Raw genomic sequence first — 21,020 nt, forward strand, 5'->3', positions numbered from 1 at the left:
ACGTGCAATGAGTGCTAGTAAGAATTTTCCTCAAGGCATGTCCATCAAGTACTTTTTTATTTCGTAGGGTGAATTTATTCATAATCAACTTATTGGTTTGGATGCAACAGCAAAGAAAAATGATAAGATGTTTACAGGTTTGCCTGTGCTTGTGGCCTTAGGGAAGAAAAGAAGAAATTTGAGAGTTTCTTGACTTCAGAAGCCGCAACCTCGGGTATAGTGGGGAATACAAGTCTAAAAGTTGTTGAAGAGTCAGCTGATCAGTCTACTTCAACCACTTGTGGGACTGAAGAAGATGAGGATATGAAATTGGCCAGGTTGCTACAAGAAGAGGAGAACTGGCTGTCAATGAAGCAAAATAATCGACAATCTTCAGTTCCTCCATCAAAATTCTATATCAAGATCAATGAGAATGAAATTGCAAATGACTATCCTCTTCATACATACTACAAGACCTCTGTTGAAGAAATTGATGAGTTTCTTGCCATTTGCAATGATGGCAGTAATGAACTTCCTGAAAACATGCTTCATAATTGGACACTTTACAACTCTGATGCTTGATTAATTTCTTTGGAGCTCCTTCCTATGGGGTGTGCTGATATCAATATGATGATATTTGGGTCAGGTAATGTTATTCAGGATGTGGATGGAAGCGAATATTATCTTGATGATAGTTCTAACCAGTCTTCATCAGCTTGTGTTGAAGTAGAAAATGGAATTGGACTGCCAATATATTTAAGTGATTAAGGAATGGAAGATTGAATTTGGATCATCAATTATTTCGATATCAATTCGAACAGATTTGTCCTGGTTTGTACATGTAGGCTTATGTTAACTTGTTAGTATGATGGTACTATTAGTGTTATATTTTTCCTTTCAGTCTCATTAATTGAAGTTTTATTTTCCCCTTGCAATTGATTCATCAGGTTTCAATGAATTTCACCTGCTTCTTTATTTGTGCTAGTTTCTTAAATTTCACAAATCTTACCCGGTTTTTAAAGCTGGCAATTTCTGTGTAAATTAGTTATTGAGAAGCTAATGCAATTGTTTGCCATGAGCCATCAGTAGAAAACAATAAATTTAAAAATGAGCTAGATAGACAAAATCACCAATAGAATAGTTATCGGGACGCTAATGCAATTTCATGGCTCATTTCTGCTTCTCAAATATTATTTCTTATTCAAGATGATTGTATTTATGTCCGAGACATCTGTAGAAAACAATAAATTTAAAAATCTTCAGTTTTTCAGTTTGTTGAAATATTGTGTACCTAACTAACTTTATTTATATTGTTTTTGTAACATAAGATTATTGCAGACCTGACCTGATATGAAAGTGTTTTGTAATTGATTTTTCAGGTATACTATAGTGAATATTTAATGACAATTCCTATTGTGGCAAAACAAGGCAAGTGTGAAGTTAGGAAGAAGCATGATCTTCCACCTTTGGACAGCCCTGCCATCTTTGAGCATATAATCTTCTGTGAACACGTATAAATGGAGCTATCAACCAGGTGATTTTCTTTCCTTGTTGTGTGATATTCATGAAATCACCTTGTTATTAGTTCCAATGGTCATTTTTCTTGTACAATCTACATTTGTCTGCTTGTGCGGTGGAAATTGTGTTCATTGAACCATGGTTTCCTCTTTTTTACCTGAATGACTATGATCATTTTTCTGCTGCCAGTTGCCCGTTCACATAAAGCTTAGCTCTTCAAAAGAAAGGATGATCGATGATTTTACGTATCAAAAGAAAAAGAGCAAGTTTAAAGAAGGGGAAAATGGTTTTAATAATATTGACAAATTATCAAAAGCATTATCTAAAAATCGGCTGGCCACCCTAGATATCTTTGCTGTTTGCGGAGGCTTGTCTAAAGGTTTAGAGAGTGCAGGTATCCATTTTCACAATTGCTCTACTCATGAGACGCCAAATTTAACTCATTTTTATTATGTTGTCCATAGCTAACCTCATCTATTCCTATTAAATACCTTTAGGAATGTCTGTGACAAAATGTGCAATTGAATATGAAGAACGTGCAGGGGAAGCATTTAAATCTAATCATCCAGAGGCATTGGTCTTCATTAATAACTACAACATGATCCTAAGGTGGACCCTTGCTTTCTATGAAGTGGATTTTAGTTAGGGTGTTTTTCACGCCTTTGTTTTAGCAGATGTTTAAGTTGTTGTAAATGATTGCTGTACTGCACTGCGCTGCTATGTTACATATTTATATTTGGTTGGCTGGCATTGAATTTTCTGGGATATATTTTTATCCAGTTAGTGAAATAACGTATCTGTTTTTATGTTCTTTCAAGCTTATACCAATGCCAATTATTGGATTAATATGCAGGGCTATCATGTCTGCTTGTGGGGATGCAGATGACTGTATATGTACTTCTGAAGCTTCTGAGTTGGCAGCAAAACTTGATGAGAAGGAGATTAATAGTCTTCCTCGGCCTGGGGAAGTTGAATTTATCTGTGGAGGGCCTCCTTGCCAGGCGTGTAAAACTTCTTGCTTTACACGCAATATTTTTTGTTTCTTAGACAATTTGAGTATCTATCCATAGTTTAAGGCTATTAACTTCTTTCTTTCTTCTTCTTCTTCCCTTTTTTCCCCCTCTTGTATGTACAAAAAATATTTTTATATTTTTCATTTTCTTAATCTACAGGGATTTTCTGGAATGAATCGATTTAATCATGGCTCTTGGAGTAAGGTCCAGTGTGAGATGATCTTAGCCTTCTTGTCTTTTGTTGATTACTTCCGCCCTAAGTTCTTCCTTCTATAAAATGTTTAGGAACTTTGTATCATTTAACAAAGGGCAAACATTTCGTCTGACTCTAGCTTCACTCCTTGAGATGGGCTATCAGGTAAACATACGTTTTTCCCTTTATTCTATAAAAAAATACTCCAATTTTTTCAAGCATTTCTGTTTAATGGGGAAGGGAATATTTTAGAGCTTTATGGTGTGCCATTGTCATTTCCTAGGAAATCATAATCCATTTTTATCAGCATAACTCCATAGTCTGATGTAATCTCTACCTTCATATGATTAAGAAGGAACTAAGAGAACTAGCTTATTGATTTATTTTAATTATTGTAGGTGAGGTTTGGAGTTTTGGAAGCTGGAGCTTATGGTGTTTCGCAATTTTGCAAGCGTGCGTTCATCTGGGCTGCTTCTCCAGAGGAAATGTTCCCCGAATGGCCTGAGCCAATGCATGTGTTTGCTGGCTCAGAGCTCAAGGTTATCTTATCAGGAAATTCCCAATATGCTGCAGTGAAAAGTACGGCAAATGGTGCTCCTTTCCGAGCAATAACCGTTAAAGATACAATTGAGGATCTCCCATCTATAGGGAATGGGGCTTTGGTGACAACTATGAAAGTAGGACTTTCTTCTTTTGATACTCATTACCTTACACACGTACTTATCTACTCAATGGCTTATTTCTTTTACCTTTGTTTTACTTTCCAGTATGAGAATGAACCTGTCTCTTGGTTTCAAAAGACAATTCGACGAGATATGCTGGTCTTAACTGATCATATTTCAAAAGAAATGAAGGAGCTCAATCTCATTCGTTGTAAAAGAATTCTGAAGTGACCAGGTGCTGATTGGCGTGACCTCCCAAATGAACAAGTATTTACTTTTCCTTTTCTGAATATGCGTATTTGTTCTGATTATATGGTGCTCGTCTACCAGAGGAAATTTCTGGCTCCACAAAGTTAGCCACCATAACAAGTTGCTGGAATTATGAAGTTGTTTAACTTGTTTTGCAATTTCCTCTCCTGCAGGTTAAGTTGTCCACAGGTGAAGTGGTTGATTTAGTACCATGGTGCCTGCCAAACACAGCCAAGAGGCACAATCAATGGAAAGGACTATTTGGAAGGTTGGATTGGGAAGGAAACTTCCCTACTTCTGTTACTGACCCTCAACCAATGGGTAAGGTTGGGATGTGCTTTCACCCTGAACAGGATAGAATAGCCACAGTCTGTGAATGTGCTCGATCCCAAGTAAGCTATTTCTCTTTGTGTTGACCCCGTGTAGCTCAAAATGAGCATTGATTTTGATGATAACAAAACTCAAATAGAATCTATCTAACCCAACTATAAAGTGATGTGTAGATTCTTTCTATTCTTTATAAAAGAACCTTTGAAGTTGCACCTAAGGAGAAAGGATACTCAAAGGCATTTCAAGACAAATCCAAGATGAGAAAAGAACAAGATTATGAAAACCAAGACCCAAAGTAAAGGTATGAAAGTCATAGAGTTAGAAATTGAGTCTTAGGACTTGTGTGAAAAGAATAGATGAGAGTTTAGTCGAATGGAGCTCAAAAATGAAACTTTATTTTCTAATTATTTTATAAATTTTTTTCTCTCATCATGACCTTGGATACTGCTATTGGAACATATTTTTTTAAGGTCTAAATCAGATTTTTTAAATATTACAAGTTGAGACATGCAGCTGTTGACTTAGTTTGCTAATTACTTTGCTAAAATATTAGTTTGCTAATGTGCTTGCTAAAACATTAGTTTACTAACTAGTTTATTGCTGTTGCCAAAATTTCATTAGTTTACTAAATGATCAGAGCTGCTCAACTTCGCACAAAAAGACAAAATAACTGCCATTTTGTCTTGAGCAGTGTGTATAACATTTAAAAAAGGTTTCAAACTATCTAAAATAATTTGGGACTATAAATACACTTTCTTTACTTCATTTTACATTAGATGAAAGCTTACATTTGAACTCCAACTTTGATTTTTTATTTATTGCTTTCATTCAAGAGCTTTAAATTCTTTGAGCTACCATTGGCAAATCAACTCATCTCTTCTTTATAGTTTGATTTGTATTGAGTAAGAGTGAGTGTTACAACATTGAATTGCATTTAAGAGAGGTTGTACAAGCACCTATTGAAGCTTGAGAGTGTGAGTGCTTGAGATAACACTTGTCAAGGGTTCAAGCTACCTTGGTAAAAGCTTGGTGTTGAAAAAGTGTAAAGGGCTTTTGGTCTCTTGCCTTTAAAAGAACTAATAGTGGAGAGAAGACTCAAAGAGGGTTCTTTGAGAGAGTGGATGTAGGCTAGTTGAGCTGAACCACTATAAAAATCATTGTGTTTGATCTCTCTAACCTTGACGTCTTTACTTTTGTGCAATTTAAATTTTATACATGATATTGAATGTTGATTGAATAGATTGAATTAATAAACTTGAGGATATATTGTGTGAGTTGAGAAATTGGTTGAATATTGTATGATGCATGTTATGTTAAAAATTGCTATAAATATTGATTGAGGCTTGAATTGCAACTTACGAACACATTGTTGAAACACATGTTACTTTCATTATATATAAAGAAGTACCTAGTTGAACAAAGCCACAATTTTTCATTAGACTACAAGCAAGGGCCGAAAAATTGTTAAAGTCCAATTCACCCACACCCCCCCCCCCCCCTCTTGTACTATTTTGGGACAACAAATTGGTATCAGAGCCTGTCTCTCTTGCTTAGGGTGTTACAACCTTAGAGTGATCTATAATGGCTGGTTCATCTAGCAATACTGCCGGTATACCCGCACCACTAGCTGAAGGCTACTCAATCACTAGACCACCACTCTTCAATGGCACTAATTATTCATTTTGGAAAGTAAGAATGAGAAATTTCATATAATCTGTAGATATTGATGCATGGAGAATTATTAAAAATGGTCCACATGTTCCTCAAAAGAATGGTCCAGGAACTACAAAAGTTCCAAAACATGAAGATGAATATGATGACAATGATTGGAAGAAAATTTCTATAAATGCTAAAGCTATTAATATTTTGCATTGCTCACTTGACCTTAATGAATACAATCGTGTTTCAGGATGTCAATCTGCTAAGGAAATTTGGGATAAGCTTGAAGTCACTTATGAAGGAATTGATGTCATTAAAGAGTCCAAAGCAAACCTTCTTATTTGAGATTATGAGCTATTTGAAATGAAGCCAGGAGAATCAATTACGGATATGAGTACAAGGTTTACTAATCTTGTAAATCTTCTCAAAGCACTTGGTAAAAGATTTGAGGAAGCTGAACTTGTGAAGAAAATTCTTAGATCACTTCCAAAATCTTGGGAAGCAAAGACTACAGTTATCCAAGACACTAAGGATTTTAAAACATTCACTTATGATGAACTCATTGGATCTCTCATTGCACATGAGATGGTATATAAGAAAGATAAAGTTGAAAATGAGCAAAAGAAGAAGAAAAGTATTGCTCTCAAGTCAAACAAGGATGAAGATAAGAAGAAAGGAGTTGCATTCAAAGCTGACTCAAGTGACAACTCAAGTGCTTCAAGTGATGATGATGATGAAATGGCTATGCTTGCAAGAAAATTCAAAAGAGCTTTCAAGAAGGGAGGAAGCAAATACAAAAATTCTTGAAAAAGTATACTCCCAAGGATAAACATTTCAGGGAATCAAAAGAAAAAGTTGTATGTTATGAGTGTCACAAACCTGGACATATCAAGCCCAAATGTCCATTACTCAAAAAGAAGAAAGGAAAAGAAGATAAGAGCAAGAAAGCTATGAAAGTAGTATGGAGCAACAGTGAAGAATCTTCAAATGATGAATCAAGTGACAAGGAGACTGCTCACCTTTGTATGATGGCATTTGAAGAGAAATTTGAGAGTTCACAAAAGGAAGAAAAAAGTGACAATGAGGTAAACTCTTATGAATCTCCTAATGTAGAAGAAATTGAGCTTGCATTTGCTAAAGTATATGATGAGTATAGAAATTATAAGAGAAAGTGCACTAAAATGAATTTAGAAATTGAATCATTGAGATCACAAAATATTGCCATGTCCAATGTGTATAAAGAAAATGAATTTTACAAAGGACAAATTGCCTTTTTTAAAGAACTAGATTTAGAGTTGAAAATCTCATAAGAGATTTGTGAAATGCTCATTGAGAAAAATAAAGTTCTTGAAGCTAAAATAGAATCTTTGACAAATGATTTGGCAAAATTTACAAAAGGAAAAGAAACTCTATATGTACTTCTTGGAAACCAAAGAATTTCAAATAAAAAATATGAAATTGGTTTTGATGGTTTCATAAACTATGGTAAATATAAGAATCATTTCATTAAAGCATCTACATCCTCCTTGCCTAATGTTACATGTTATTATTGCAATAAAAGAGGTCATATGGTTAGTTCTTGTGCACTTAGGAAATGTCTTCTTAAGGTAAAGAAAGTATGGGTGCCAAAGGGAACCTTACCTAAGGTCACTAACCCCCAAGGACCCAAAGTTATTTGGTTACCTAAAGCTCAGTGATTAAATTTCAGGTTTGTTTCAAAGGGATGAAGGAAAGTGAAAAATGGTATATAGATAGTGGTTGTTCAAAGCACATGACTGGTGAAAAGGACAAGTTTTCAAAAATCACAATGGAAGATGGAGGACACGTAAAATTTGGAGATAAAAGGAAAGGAAAAATAATTGGAAATGGCACAATTGGAACCAACCCTTGCATTGAAGATATATCCCTTGTTGAAGGTTTGAAATATAACTTGCTAAGTGTAAGCCAACTTTGTGATAAAGGTTTTGAGGTAAAGTTTACTTCTTCTCTATGTACAATCAATAACTTAGATAATGACACATTATTCATTGCCAATCGATCCAATAATGTTTACTTGCTTGACATGAATAATTTTGAAACTAATCATGGTACATGTCTAGTATCTTTTGATAACTCTAGTTATTTGTGGCATAGAAGACTTGGTCATGCAAGCATGCATACACTCTCAAAACTGTCTAAGAAAGAACTTGTTAATGGTCTTCCTAAGATTAATTATGAAAATGAATTTCAATGCAGAGCATGTGCACTAGGAAAGTATACTAGAGCATCTTTTAAATCTAAAAATATTGTGTCTACCACTAAGCCATTAGAATTGCTTCATCTTGATTTATTTGGTCCCGTATCTCCTACTAGTCTTGGTGGGAAGACATATGCTTTAGTTATTGTTGATGACTATTCAAGATATACATGGACATTTTTCCTTGCTCACAAGGATGAGACTTTTGGGAAACTAACCTCTTTTAGTAAAATGATTCAAAATGAAAAAGGTGCTTGCATCACATCTATAATAAGTGATCATGGAACTAAATTTGAAAATCATTTATTTGAGAGATATTGTGATAAACATGGAATCAACCATAATTTTTCAACTCCTAGAACACCACAACAAAATGGGGTTGTAGAAAGGAAAAATAGGAATTTGCAAGAAATGACTAGAACTATGTTGAATGAAAATAATTTGCCAAAGTGCTTTTGGGCTGAAGCTATTAATACATCTTGCTATGTGTTGAACAGAATTTTGATTAGACCAATTTTGAAAAAGACCCCCTATGAGCTATGGAAAGGAAGAAAACCAAATATTTCATACTTCAAAGCATTTGGTTGTAAGTGCTATATTTTAAATAACAAGAAGGATAACTTAAAGAAATTTGATGCTAAATCCGATGAAGGAATCTTTCTTGGATATTCAACAAAGAGTAAAGCCTATAGAGTGTTCAATAGAAGAACTTTAGTTATTGAGGAAACTATTCATGTTTTGTTTGATGAGACTAATCCTTCTATCAGAAGGAAAAATATTTGTGATGATAACAATGAGCAGGTATTTGGAAAAGAAAATATGATATCAAGTCAAGAAATGGAACAAATTGATGACAAAGATGAAGAAACTAAAGAAGATACCACAATAGATATCCATGATGCCAATAATGATCAAATTAATGAAGAAATGCCAAATTTGGAAGAATTACAAGTGAATGAGCCCCAACATGAAGATTTACCTAAAGAATGGAGATTCCATAGAAATTATCCCCAAGAAGACATTATTGATGATCCATCTCAGAGGATGATGACTAGAGCACAATTGAAAAGATATTTTGGTAATGTTGCTTTTGTTTCACAAATTGAACCTAAATGTTTTGAAGATGCTCAAAATAATGAAAGTTGGATTCTTGCCATGCAAGAAGAACTAAATCAATTTGAGAGAAATAAAGTTTGGAATTTAGTGCCTAAACCAAAAGATCATTCAATTATTGGTACTAAATGGGTTTTTAGAAACAAAATGGATGAAAAAGGCAATGTTGTTAGGAACAAAGCTAGACTAGTAGCTCAAGACTACAACCAAGAGGAAGGGGTTGATTTTAGTGAAACCTTTGCTCCGGTTGCTAAAATTGAAGCTATTAGAATGTTGTGTGCCTTTGCATGTTACAAGGACTTTATGCTTTATCAAATGGATGTCAAGAGTGTATTTTTAAATGGTTATATTGATGAGGAAGTGTATGTTGCACAACCTCCAGGCTTTGAAAATCATGAGCATCCAAATCATGTTTATAAACTTACTAAAGCTTTATATGGTTTAAAACAAGATCCTAGAGCATGGTATGAAAGGCTTAGTAAATTCCTTTTACAAAATGATTTTCAAATAGGCAAAGTGGACACAACACTTTTTGTTAAGAAGCATCATAATGATATGCTCATTGTGAAAATTTATGTTGATGATATAATTTTTGGTGCTACTAACGAATCTCTTTGTAAGAAATTTTCAAAGATTATGCAGAATGAATTTGTGATGAGTATGATGGGTGAGCTTACATTCTTCCTTGGACTTCAAATTAAGCAAATGAAAGATGGCATCTTCATAAATCAATCAAAATACATCAAGGATATGCTAAAGAAATTTAAAATGGAAGATTTGAAGAGCATGAGCACTCCTATGAGTTCAACAATTAAAATGGACAATGATGAAAGAGGTAAAGAAGTAGATACCAAGCTTTATAGAGGTATGATTGGCTCTCTTTTGTACCTTACTGCATCTAGACCAGACATACACTTTAGTGTTTGCTTGTGTGCAAGATTTCAATCATGTCCAAAAGAATCCCATCTAAGTGCAGTTAAAAGGATCTTTAGATATCTCATTAGCACATACTCAATTGGTTTATGGTATACAAAATGTGAATCATTTAATCTTGTTGGTTATAGTGATTCCGATTTTGCTGGAAGTAGATTGGATAGAAAAAGTACTTCAGGTACTTGTCAATTTCTTGGTCTTGCACTAGTTTCTTGGCACAGTAAGAAACAAACTTCATTAGCTTTATCTACAGTTGAGGCAGAATATATAGCTGCTGGTAGTTGTGTCGCTCAAATTTTATGGATGAAACAACAATTGGAAGATTTTGATTTAAAATATAATGTTGTTCCAATTAGGTGTGACAACACAAGTGCCATAAATTTGATCAAAACTTCAGTCCAACATTCAAGAACTAAACATATTGAGATCAGACATCATTTCATTAGAGATCATGTTCAAAATGGAAATATCAAAATAGAATTTGTTGCCTATGAAAATCAACTTGCTGATATTTTTACAAAACCACTTAATGAGGAAACCTTTTGTAAAATTAGAAGGGAAATTGGCATGAGTGAACCACTTGCTTGAAATTTAAGTCATAGTAATTTAATATATTTGCATTTTATCTAATGTGTGAGTAATTTGCTATGATATAAGTTTGCTGAGAAAACTCTAAAGAACATTAGCTAACTTGTTTGTATACTCGAGAAATTAGTTTACTAAGTTGTATGATAATGTAGCGTGACTAAAATTAGTTTGCTATATCGTGTACTGTTCAAATTTCAAACCAAAAGGTGATTGTGCTTGAAACTCTCTGCACTTCAAACAATTCACTTACCTATTCACATTTGGTATCACATTCTCAGTGCTTTGTCAGACATATAGAAATATATATTTGTGCATATAAAGATAGATAGACATATTTGAAATAAATTAAAAAAAAAAGTTCAGATAAAGTACACTAGAATAGAAAAGCGCGAGACTCAAGAAACTTAAACCTCTGCTACACGAAACCGTCACCCATTTTTCCTCTCTCCTCTGCATTGGCTTACGGCATTACCCTCCAAATTTTTTTTTTTCGGCAAATCTAACCCATTTTCATCAAACCACTCATCTCTCTCTTTTCTCCTTCATTCATCACTACTCCGAAAGCCATTTTAGATTTCACCATTTTTTTTGTCGATGGCTCGCACTAAACGCAAATCCCCTGCTGCTGCTGCTTCGTCATCCTCATCAGCATCTGACGATCTCTCTGTCACCACATTATGGAAGAAATTGAAAGAAAAGAAGAACTCACGTGAACTTGAATCAACTGGTGCATCCTCTGACCCATCTAAGGTTGTCGAACCCACTGTATCGACACCAGAAAAGAAAAAGAGGAGAAAAATGTGAGGGATTGATACCCAACGCAAAAAAGGGTGCTACCCAATCTTCGGGTTCTATTGATAAAGCGCTGCTTGATTGTAAATTCATCAAATTGGATTACTTTGGTCAGGTAAATTTTCAATTCAAAGAACTTTTTGAGTTTCAAGAATGGATGACTGTTTGCGAGTGTACAAATGCGTATTACCCTAGACTTGTTCAAGACTTTTATAAAACTTTAAGAACAGTTGATGATGAAGACAAATTTGAAGTTGTTTTGAATGACAGTGTGTATGTTGTTTCTATTGAGATGATTGCTACGGCTTTGAAATTGCCTAATGATGGAAATAAAATCTCCACTCATAGAGATGTTGCTAGGGTTCTAGGCTTTAACTTGGCTGAGTTTGAAAATGAAGTCTTCCCTGCCAACACTGCCACCAATGAAAAGTCTACTAGTACAAAAGCTATTCAACATATTAAAATCATTCACAGTATGATGAACTACATTTTTTGTCCTAAGTCTGGCAGCTATGGCTATTTGAGTTACCTGGATATGTGCATCATGTGGCATATTGTTAACAAAGTAAGGATGAATTTGGCTTATTTGATTTTCAAGAATATGTGTAAAGCTTATGGGATTGGAAAATTGCCTTATGCACATCTCTTGACTGCTTTGTTTAAAGAGCTAAATATAAATGTCTCTAAGGAAAGTTCTAGGACAGACTTGATTGTGCTTAGAGAAATTCACTCTGACACTGATGGAAGAAAGAAAAGGTTTGAAAAAGGTGGTTCTTCGTCAGCTAAGGTTGGTTCAGATTCTACAAATGAGTTTATGAGTGAGCTTCAAGGGCTAAAAATTACTATTAATGAGCAATTTAGTACAACCCATCAGTCCATTGAACTTCTGAGAAAATTTATGGATGTGGTTGACTACAAAGTGAGTCACTTGCTTACTCAAAATGAGGAATTAAAGAAACTGATTGTGGATCTTCAGCAGGCCAAGGAAATTGGTTTCCCAACCAAAGTTGAGACTGCTATACCTGCAAATGATGCCTCATCTCCAGCCACTCAAGTCTCTATTCATGGTACTGATAGGGGTGAAGGTAATAAGGTTGATGAGTCTCCAGCTGCTGTAGCACATAAAAGTGAACAAGGGGTTGAATCTGAAATTGAACCTGCAGCTGAAGCCCTTGTTGAACATACTAGTGAACAGGTTGTTGAACCTGAAGTTGGACCTGAAACTGATGTCCCTATTGAGCATGGTAGTGAAAAAGTTGTAGAACCCGAAAGTGAGCCAGCTGTTGAACCTCAGAGTGAACCACTTCTGGAACCTGCAGCTGCCTCTACACAGCAGAAGGAAGCCTCTCTAAAGGATCACCAAGAGAGTGCTCCATCTCAACTATCTGCAGCTGCTGCACCTCCAGCCAAGAAAGGTAGAAAAAGATCTAAGTCTACTATGTCAAATCCATACCAGTCCCTAGCTGCTGCCCTTCAACCACCATCTGATGAAGAAGAAGCACAGAAGCATGATCAGTTGGCTGACCAAGGTTCTCAGCCACCTGCTGCTAAACCCACCAGGAAGAAGATGGTGCCTTCCAAAGCCACTCGTAGAAGCAAAAGACTTAATGATTAGCACAAAATTTGAATTTTAGTTTCCTATCTGCATTTTTAGTTTACTAGTCTGTTTGCTACTATTGTTGACTGCCTTTTTAGTTTGCTACTGTTTACCTTACTGCGTTTAAGTTTAGGCTAACATGATTCTTTTTGGGTTATTTTCTCCTGTTTCCTTTTTGAATGATGACAAAAAGAGGGAGAATAGGATGGATATGTGTTTATACTTGGATATGTGTTTATACTTGTGTTTATACTTTGACAAATGGAAGTATGTATATGTGCATATTATTTTTGAGAATATTGTGAAGTATGTTTATGTGCATATTATTTTTGAGAATATTGTGAATACCTTATGAATATGCTTTATAGCATAAACTCAGGGGGAGTTTTTGTATAGCTGATAATTGTCTTGAAAATTATGTGCATATATTTAGGGGGAGTATCTTTCTGCATACTAACTTGCTTGGATATACATGAACTTACGCTTATTCTTATTGATTCTTGATTGATGATTCAATTGAGTTTTGTCATCATCAAAAAGGGGGAGATTGTTGACCCCGTGTAGCTCAAAATGAGCATTGATTTTGATAATAACAAAACTCAAATAGAATCTATCTAACCCAACTTTAAAGTGATGTGTAGATTTTTTCTATTCTTTATAAAAGAACCTTTGAAGTTGCACCTAAGGAGAAAGGATACTCAAAGGCATTTCAAGACAAATCCAAGATGAGAAAAGAACAAGATTATGAAAACCAAAACCCAAAGTAAAGGTATAAAAGTCATAGAGTTAAAAATTAAGTCTTAGGACTTATGTGAAAAGAATAAATGAGAGTTTAGTCGAATGGAGCTCAAAAATGAAATTTTATTTTCTAATTATTTTATAAATTTTTTTCTCTCATCATGACCTTGGATACTGCTATTGGAACATATTTTTTTAAGGTCTAAATCAGATTTTTTAAATATTACAAGTTGAGACATGCAGTTGTTGACTTAGTTTGCTAACTGCTTTGCTAAAATATTAGTTTGCTAATGTGTTTGCTAAAACATTAGTTTACTAACTAGTTTACTGCTGTTGCCAAAATTTCATTAGTTTACTAAATGATCAAAGCTGCTCAACTTTGCACAAAAAGACAAAATAACGGCCATTTTGTCTTGAGTAGTGTGTATAACGTACCAAAAAGGTTTTAAACGGTCTAAAATGATTTGGGACTATAAATACACCTTATTTACTTCATTTTACATTAGATGAAAGCTTACATTTGAACTCGAACTTTGATTTTTTATTTATTGCTTTCATTCAAGAGCTTTAAAGTCTTTGAGCTACCATTGGCAAATCAACTCATCTCTTCTTTATAGTTTGATTTGTATTGAGTAAGAGTGAGTGTTACAACATTGAATTGCATTTAAGAGAGGTTGTACAAGCACCTATTGAAGCTTGAGAGTGTGAGTGCTTGAGATAGCACTTGTCAAGGGTTCAAGCTACCTTGGTAAAAGCTTGGTGTTGAAAAAGTGTAAAGGGCTTTTGGTCTCTTGCCTTTAAAAGAGCTAATAGTGGAGAGAAGACTCAAAGAGGGTTTTTTGAGAGAGTGGATGTAGGCTAGTTGAGCCGAACCACTATAAAAATCATTATGTTTGATCTCTCTAACCTTGACCTCCTTACTTTTGTGCAATTTAAATTTTATACATGATATTGAATGTTGATTGAATAGATTGAATTGACAAACTTGAGGATATATTGAGTGAGTGAGAAATTGGTTGAATATTGTATGATGTATGTTATGTTAAAAATTGCTATAAAAATTGATTAAGACTTGAATAGCAACTTAGGAACACATTGTTGAAACACATATTACTTTCATTATATATAAAGAAGTACCTAGTTGAACAAAGCCACAATTTTTCATTAGACTACAAGCAAGGGCCGAAAAATTGTTAAAGTTCAATTCACCCCCACCCCCCCCCCCCCCCCCCCCGGACTATTTTGGGACAACACTTTGTAAGCAATTTTCATTATGTGCTTGGATTTTAAAGCTGTATGGTTATTTGGGTTTCTGGGAATTAAAATTTTGTGAAAGAAAAAACATGGAATGCTGAAAATATAAGTATCATGAGGAAATAGATCTGTTGGGGACTGCTTTCATTGAAAGTTGCTGTCATATTGAGAGCCACTATATCTACAACGACTGGATGTTCTTTTTGCTAATTATTTGATGAGCACTTAGTGATATGAAAATTACTGAAGTTGCCAGACATTTCAGCAGCTATTGTCAGCGCTTGACCTTCAAGATTCTCACTTTTTTGTGCATGTAGGGATTCCCAGATAGCTATAAGTTTGTAGGAAATATTAATCACAAGCATAGGCAGATCGGAAACGCTGTTCCTCCTCCTTTGGCAATTGTTCTTGGGAGGAAGCTCAAGGAAGCAATAGAATAGAAAAAAGCTCAACATAATGCAGCTTCTTCATGTATACAGTGAGATTGCTAAATTGGATTTGAAGTTTGGCATCCCAAATAAATCAAATCTATCATTTCTTTCATTACTGTAGGTGCTTGTGCAAGAAGAGTGAAGATTGTTGTTTAGAATAGTTAGCCATGCACTTGCATTTTCACCCAATAAATACAAACTCGGTTGTAAAATTTGTTGTTTATAGTGCCAAACAAAGCTTCAAAGTTTCCTTCTGCCATCAATGTGTTAATGCTGCATGCAACTGGCCTTAAATTTTCTCTTCCCCGAACCTTATTAGCATCTTACCTTATTAAACTAAAATACATGTGATTCTATGGTATCTTGACCTCCCTCCACGACCTACTGGAATCAGAACCAACTAGAACCAACCAATGTGGGAGACCATGGACTTGCAAGTTTGCATACAAGGAATTGAACGATATGCCACTGGAATTCATAACCTTTGACAGCAATGTTGTGTTTGTGTGTACATTTGATATGGACCAGAAAAAGATACATATTATCAGCTGCAGATTTTAATTCCCTAAGCTGTAATTAAGGATGTTACCCTTTTGATTTAGATTCCTAGCGTTGTTAACCTTTGTTCCAAGTATCATCAACTCCATTGCTGTTCCTGGTTTTACTCAAATTTATGGCCTAACCATTCAAAAAATGCGTAAGGGCATTCAAGAAAGGCATTGAAACTTCAATAATGATCATCCCATGATTCGTTGCCAACTTCACTAAGCCGGAAGTTCAAAATATTATGCGTGGCTGAGGCGAAGAGGGGAGAGGGAGGAGAAATCATTCAACTTATCGTGGTTAGCAAGTTAAAACTCATTTTTAGTAAAGCGGGAGAGAGATGTTTTCATTGTATTTAAATAATAGAGAGAAGAGAGGAAAATTATAATAAAAGCCACATTTAAACTAATGAATTTAAACGAATCAACTTTAACTTAGTAGTCATGAGATTTTGAATTTAAAACATAATCAAAATTAATTATATTAAAAAATTAAAAAAAGAAACTTTTAAGAGGGAGTAAACATATAATCAACACCAACTTAATAGCAAGGAAATAAAAAAAGAATCACTATGGTTGAGGTCGATGGGTCAATTGGACGTGCCAAGAGATTGATCTTTCAAGATCTCATATTGGATGTGGAGTGTGCATATGTGTGAGTTACACAGAAAAAAAAAAACTATTAAAATTACTATAATTTTAATAACGGTTTGTTTCTACCGTTACCTTGTGTGTGTGTTTTATTTAAAAAAAAAAAAAAAACTTTTCTCTCCTTTCTTTAAAAACTTAAAATGCCAAAAAAAGTGAAAGAATGTTAAAAAAATTTCTCTTTCTTTCCTTCTTCCCCATTTTAGCTTTTGGCATGCATTGTAGTGTATCCTAAGATTATAATCAGGGGCCAACAGCTTACAAGAAATAATTAATACAAACTCCAATGTGTGAATTCCAATTGATTTAATGTGGGTTAGAAAGGAGAGAGTTACCTCATATCATTTAATTCAAACTCAATTAATCTTTGTGGGAAATTGTAAGAAGTGAACCTAGAAATAGCAACGAATAAAATATTTGCAAGTGCTTAATTGAATCAAATTTTAATATAATATATAATTAAATTTAAAATAAATTTAAATTTAAAAAATAATACATTTGAGTTGAATTCAGATTTTATATATTAACTACTGATTATTCAAATCTATTTATATAATTAATTAATTAAATATAAAATATATGTTTATTATAGTAATATTTATAAATGTTTATATATAATATTTTAAATAAATAGAATTTTTGCTAATACAGGTGATATTTATCAGGCAGTTTTGCTTTTATACAAGCTTCCTAGAAGTATATTCATCTCCCCAGCATCTTACTTTTCCAGGCCATCCATGGTTTTGTGCAAATATAATGGTGGCAAGAAAGCTTGGAAACCGTTTGCCGTATTATAATTTATCATAAGAGTGCACCATTACTGCAGCCGAATAATGCCAGATATTTATTATCTTCAATATACATTGACAAATACTAAAACTGAGAAGAAATTAACATACAAATTTAACAAGAAAGAGAAATCCAATTTGTAGCATGCTCATGACAAGTAAAATGGTTGGATAGCAATACATTTTCACTACAAGAACAATTATAGTTAATTTCATGATAAAAAGATTAATGACATACCCCCAACTGCTCATTGATTATAGGTAATTTCATGATCAAAAGCTCAATCCATATATCACAACCATCAGACCTTAAAGGTTAGACGCCACATTCTTTTGCCTCAGCCAACCAGTGCATATAAACAATGAACATAGTAAGTTCCTCCTCTACCTAAAGACTATTTTCAGTAAAAAATATGGAATTCGTGGTAATTCAATTTTAGTATTGACTGGTGAAGAATTTTTTGTTTGAAAGGCGTGATACTGTTCATAATGAATAAATGCCCAAATGGTGATGATGAACTCTCGTCACAGTGAGAGACGTGCTACCATATGCTTCTCTTTGAGCATCATTACAGCCTCAGAAAATTTCATCACACTGTAAGAGATGCACCATTATCAGCTCCTGTTAGATTGAGTATCATTGTAGCTGCCTTTGAGGCCCTGATGATTCATGAGCAACAGGTTAAGTGAAAATTAGAAAAGCCTCCAGGATTTTCACAATTAGGAAATGGAGTAGAAGTTATTTAATATATATTAACAAGCAATATCAACACAAAGTCAGTGAAATATACATATAGTATAAACCTAAGTTGGTGGCACAACTGCACAAGTTGGTTACTAGACCTGATATACATGCGTCACAACTCACAAAGAGACCTGTCTGCACATGGAAGCCATGTCGTATAAATTGGCCAACAGCAGCATGAGACTTATTGGTATAAAATAGTGGTAACTTATTGGTATAAAATAGTGTTAAGAGGATAAGAAGGTTCTTCTGTGTAGAATATGAATGAGAGAGAAATTATATAAATTAAATCTACAAATTATTACGTCCATTTCATTTTTTTTTCCCCACGTCAAGGAAGTTCGTTGCCTATCATATTTATAAAGAAACAAAAATAAATTGAGAGTGAGGCATCAAGGCTTTGGCTCAAGTTTGGAGGGTTACATTACTTCATAACTAAGACAAGCTTCTTGGCATTTAACACACAATGAGCAGATCCATAAACAATTTCATCATGTCTCTGACTTCACATGTTAACATTGCAACTTAGCTCCATTTCCTATGGTGATATAATTGCTCTATCTCTGGGAGTTTCTGGTTCAAGAAGATTTTGAGAAACAAAGTAGACACTAACAAAGGACATGTAACAAATAAGTTCTGCAAACTGTAATTTTCAGTAAAAGTTTATACACAGGATAAGATTTATACTCTGTGTTTTTATAGGAGCAACAGCTCAATTCAATGATCATTTGCAAGTTTTTCTTCAATGGAAGTAACATAATTACATGCACAGACTGTTAAAATGGGAACAATGTGCAGACAATTTTTTAAAAATATATATAAGTAAGCATATAGATAATCTAATTGAAGGAAAACTAATTACCATGCATCGGGTTCCTGGTAAATTGAAGCTGAAGTGCCAAAGCATGACTGGAGCATTTCAGTGTGTATCACTCCCGGATTAAGTGCAATAACTGCCATCCCATCAGGCAACTCTTTTGCAACTGATCTGGTCAAACCCTCAACAGCCCATTTAGATGCACAATAAGGCGCAACCTGTTAAAATATAATCAGATGAAAATCTGGAAAGTGAACTTGAAAGGAAGAACCAACATAAAGCAGAGGATAAACATTTAGCACAAAATCCTACTACCATAAGCGTTGACACTCCACCAGCAGACATCACAAATAAAAACTAGCATTTGTTGAATGAGCTAAATCCCACATTTTTATACTGATTTTACAATCAATTAAAAGGAAACATTAGAGCATGGCTACAGAAAATCAATTTTGAGGAAATTCATCTTACCAGGGCAGCACCGGATCTTCCCCATCCAGAAGAGAAGTTAACAATAATTCCTTGCTTGTTTGGTAACATTATAGGGATGAAGTGACGCAAAACATTAGCTATTCCTTTCACATTCGTATCAATTACAGCGTCAAACTCTTCCTCTGGAACTTCCCATATCTTGTTGTTTCTGTTAATGGTACCCGCATTGTTCACTGTTTAACAAAGTTAACAAGTAAAGGAATTTTCTTTTTTTTTTTTAAGAAATTATTAAAATTTAAAAAGAAAAGGGAAATTTTTGTATATGAAAATTCACCTATGATATCTGGAACACCCTTCTTTTCTATTACAGCTCTTGCCAGCTCTTCGACGCTACTATTAGACCTCTAACAATCGCCCGCCATTGAAATTAAACAATTAAAAACCAAAATAATGAAAGAAAGATTAAAAATTGATCAAGAAAATGTAGAATGGGGGGAAATACCACGTCGGCGATGAGGAGCAGGTGGTGGTTGTTATGGTCGGAGGAGAGTTCAGATTGGAGGGAATTGAGCTTATCCTGAGCACGAGAGCAACCGATGATGGTGTGACCTCTCTTGGCTAGTTCTAGAGCTAAGGCTCTGCCTAGTCCTTTGCTCACTCCGGTAATCATTACCGTCTTACCGCCAGAGCTCGCACCTGCAGCTCCAGCCGCGGCTCTGTTAACCGCCCCAAACGACGCCGCTTTCATCTCATCTGCAGCAGAGGCAAACTGCTAAAGGGAAATGAAATGATTCAGATGGAAGGCTCTGTATTTGAAGTTTCAATGGCAAAGGCTTTTGCCGCTCTCCGGGCCATTGCCACATTGTGGTTTACATATCCTATGGCAGATTCTAGATGCACTGCCTGGTTCCTTGATATGGCTCACAAGTTAGTCATATTTATTTAGATTAATATTCATTTTAATTTATAAATTAAAAAATTATTTAAAATAAAATAAAAATTAAAAGTAAAATAAAATTATATTTTTATTTTTAAAAAATTTATTAATCAAATAAAAAACTATATTATTTTAATAATTTAAAAAAATATGAATACTATTTTTATTTTAATAATCATAAAACTCAATGATATATTTATTTTAGTTATATTTTGACAAATTAAATTTTTTAAGTGTCTTTTAATTAAATAATTCAATTATTTAAAAATTAATTTAAAATAATTTTATTAAATATTTATTTATTTATTTTTAAATTAAACTTATAAGTTAAAAGTAATTAATCAAGTCAAAAAAATTTTTTTTCCTATTAAGTGAATATTTGGCTTGGTTTATAAATCAGTTAAACCTATTTAAGTAAAAAATCATATATATATTAGTGTTTAGTTTGACTTATAGGTCAAAAGTTATAAGTAAAGTTATTTATGATTTAATTATTTATTTTAAAACTACTTTTAATTAAATGAAAGATTATATTATTTTAATAATTTTTAAAAATATCTATATTATTCTCATTTTAACAGCTACAACACTTAATTATATATATATTTTTATAATTTTAACTAATTAAATTACTTATAGTCATCTTCTAACTAAATACTTAAACTATTTAAAAATTATTTTTAAATAATTTTATTAAATAATTAACTACTTATTTTAATTTGACTCAAAATAAAAAAAATATATTTTAAATGAAGAATTAAAAGTAAGTAGCCGAACTAAAATAGTCTTTAAATGCTAACACACCAAGCGTCTACATAATTTTCAT

The 21,020-nt window shown here is 33.7% G+C and overlaps 2 protein-coding genes and 1 pseudogene across 3 annotated transcripts; 2 read left to right on the forward strand and 1 right to left on the reverse strand.

Moving 5' to 3' along the window:
• The first annotated feature begins 137 nt into the window (after positions 1 to 137).
• LOC131182254 (DNA (cytosine-5)-methyltransferase 1A-like) lies at positions 138 to 5,112 on the forward strand (annotated as a pseudogene).
• A 5,955-nt stretch (positions 5,113 to 11,067) lies between these two features.
• LOC131182007 (uncharacterized) lies at positions 11,068 to 12,880 on the forward strand. Its single transcript, XM_058150629.1, has 2 exons — positions 11,068 to 11,223; positions 11,381 to 12,880. The coding sequence occupies exons 1-2, from the start codon at positions 11,068 to 11,070 to the stop codon at positions 12,878 to 12,880; spliced, it is 1,656 nt and encodes a 551-aa protein (XP_058006612.1).
• A 4,609-nt stretch (positions 12,881 to 17,489) lies between these two features.
• Positions 17,490 to 20,164, reverse strand: LOC131182255 (NADPH-dependent pterin aldehyde reductase-like). Of its 2 annotated transcripts, none has more exons than XM_058151196.1 (5): positions 19,760 to 20,164; positions 19,592 to 19,661; positions 19,297 to 19,490; positions 18,871 to 19,043; positions 17,490 to 17,858 (listed from the first exon to the last, which is right to left on the reverse strand). In XM_058151196.1, exons 1-5 carry the CDS (start codon positions 20,003 to 20,005, stop codon positions 17,789 to 17,791), a joined length of 753 nt encoding a protein of 250 aa, XP_058007179.1. In that variant the 5' UTR covers positions 20,006 to 20,164; the 3' UTR covers positions 17,490 to 17,788. The 2 variants fall into 2 exon arrangements, with proteins under 2 accessions (XP_058007179.1, XP_058007178.1); XM_058151195.1 differs by having other exon boundaries at positions 17,490 to 17,923.
• Between the last annotated feature and the right edge of the window lie 856 nt (positions 20,165 to 21,020).

The sequence above is a fragment of the Hevea brasiliensis genome, chromosome 8, assembly GCF_030052815.1.
Source record: "Hevea brasiliensis isolate MT/VB/25A 57/8 chromosome 8, ASM3005281v1, whole genome shotgun sequence".
Lineage (NCBI taxonomy): Eukaryota > Viridiplantae > Streptophyta > Magnoliopsida > Malpighiales > Euphorbiaceae > Hevea > Hevea brasiliensis.

Bases quoted from the DNA above. Each gene is read 5' to 3' on its own strand.
- LOC131182007 (XM_058150629.1), top strand. From the start codon at position 11,068: ATGGCTCGCACTAAACGCAAATCCCCTGCTGCTGCTGCTTCGTCATCC. The intron at 11,224-11,380 runs GTTGTCGAACCC...TACTTTGGTCAG, and splicing joins CATCCTCTGACCCATCTAAG to GTAAATTTTCAATTCAAAGA.
- LOC131182255 (XM_058151196.1), bottom strand. From the start codon at position 20,005: ATGAAAGCGGCGTCGTTTGGGGCGGTTAACAGAGCCGCGGCTGGAGCT. The intron at 19,491-19,591 runs GTGAATTTTCAT...TTTGTTAAACAG, and splicing joins GGGTGTTCCAGATATCATAG to TGAACAATGCGGGTACCATT. The intron at 17,859-18,870 runs GTAATTAGTTTT...CATCTCTTACAG, and splicing joins TACCAGGAACCCGATGCATG to TGTGATGAAATTTTCTGAGG.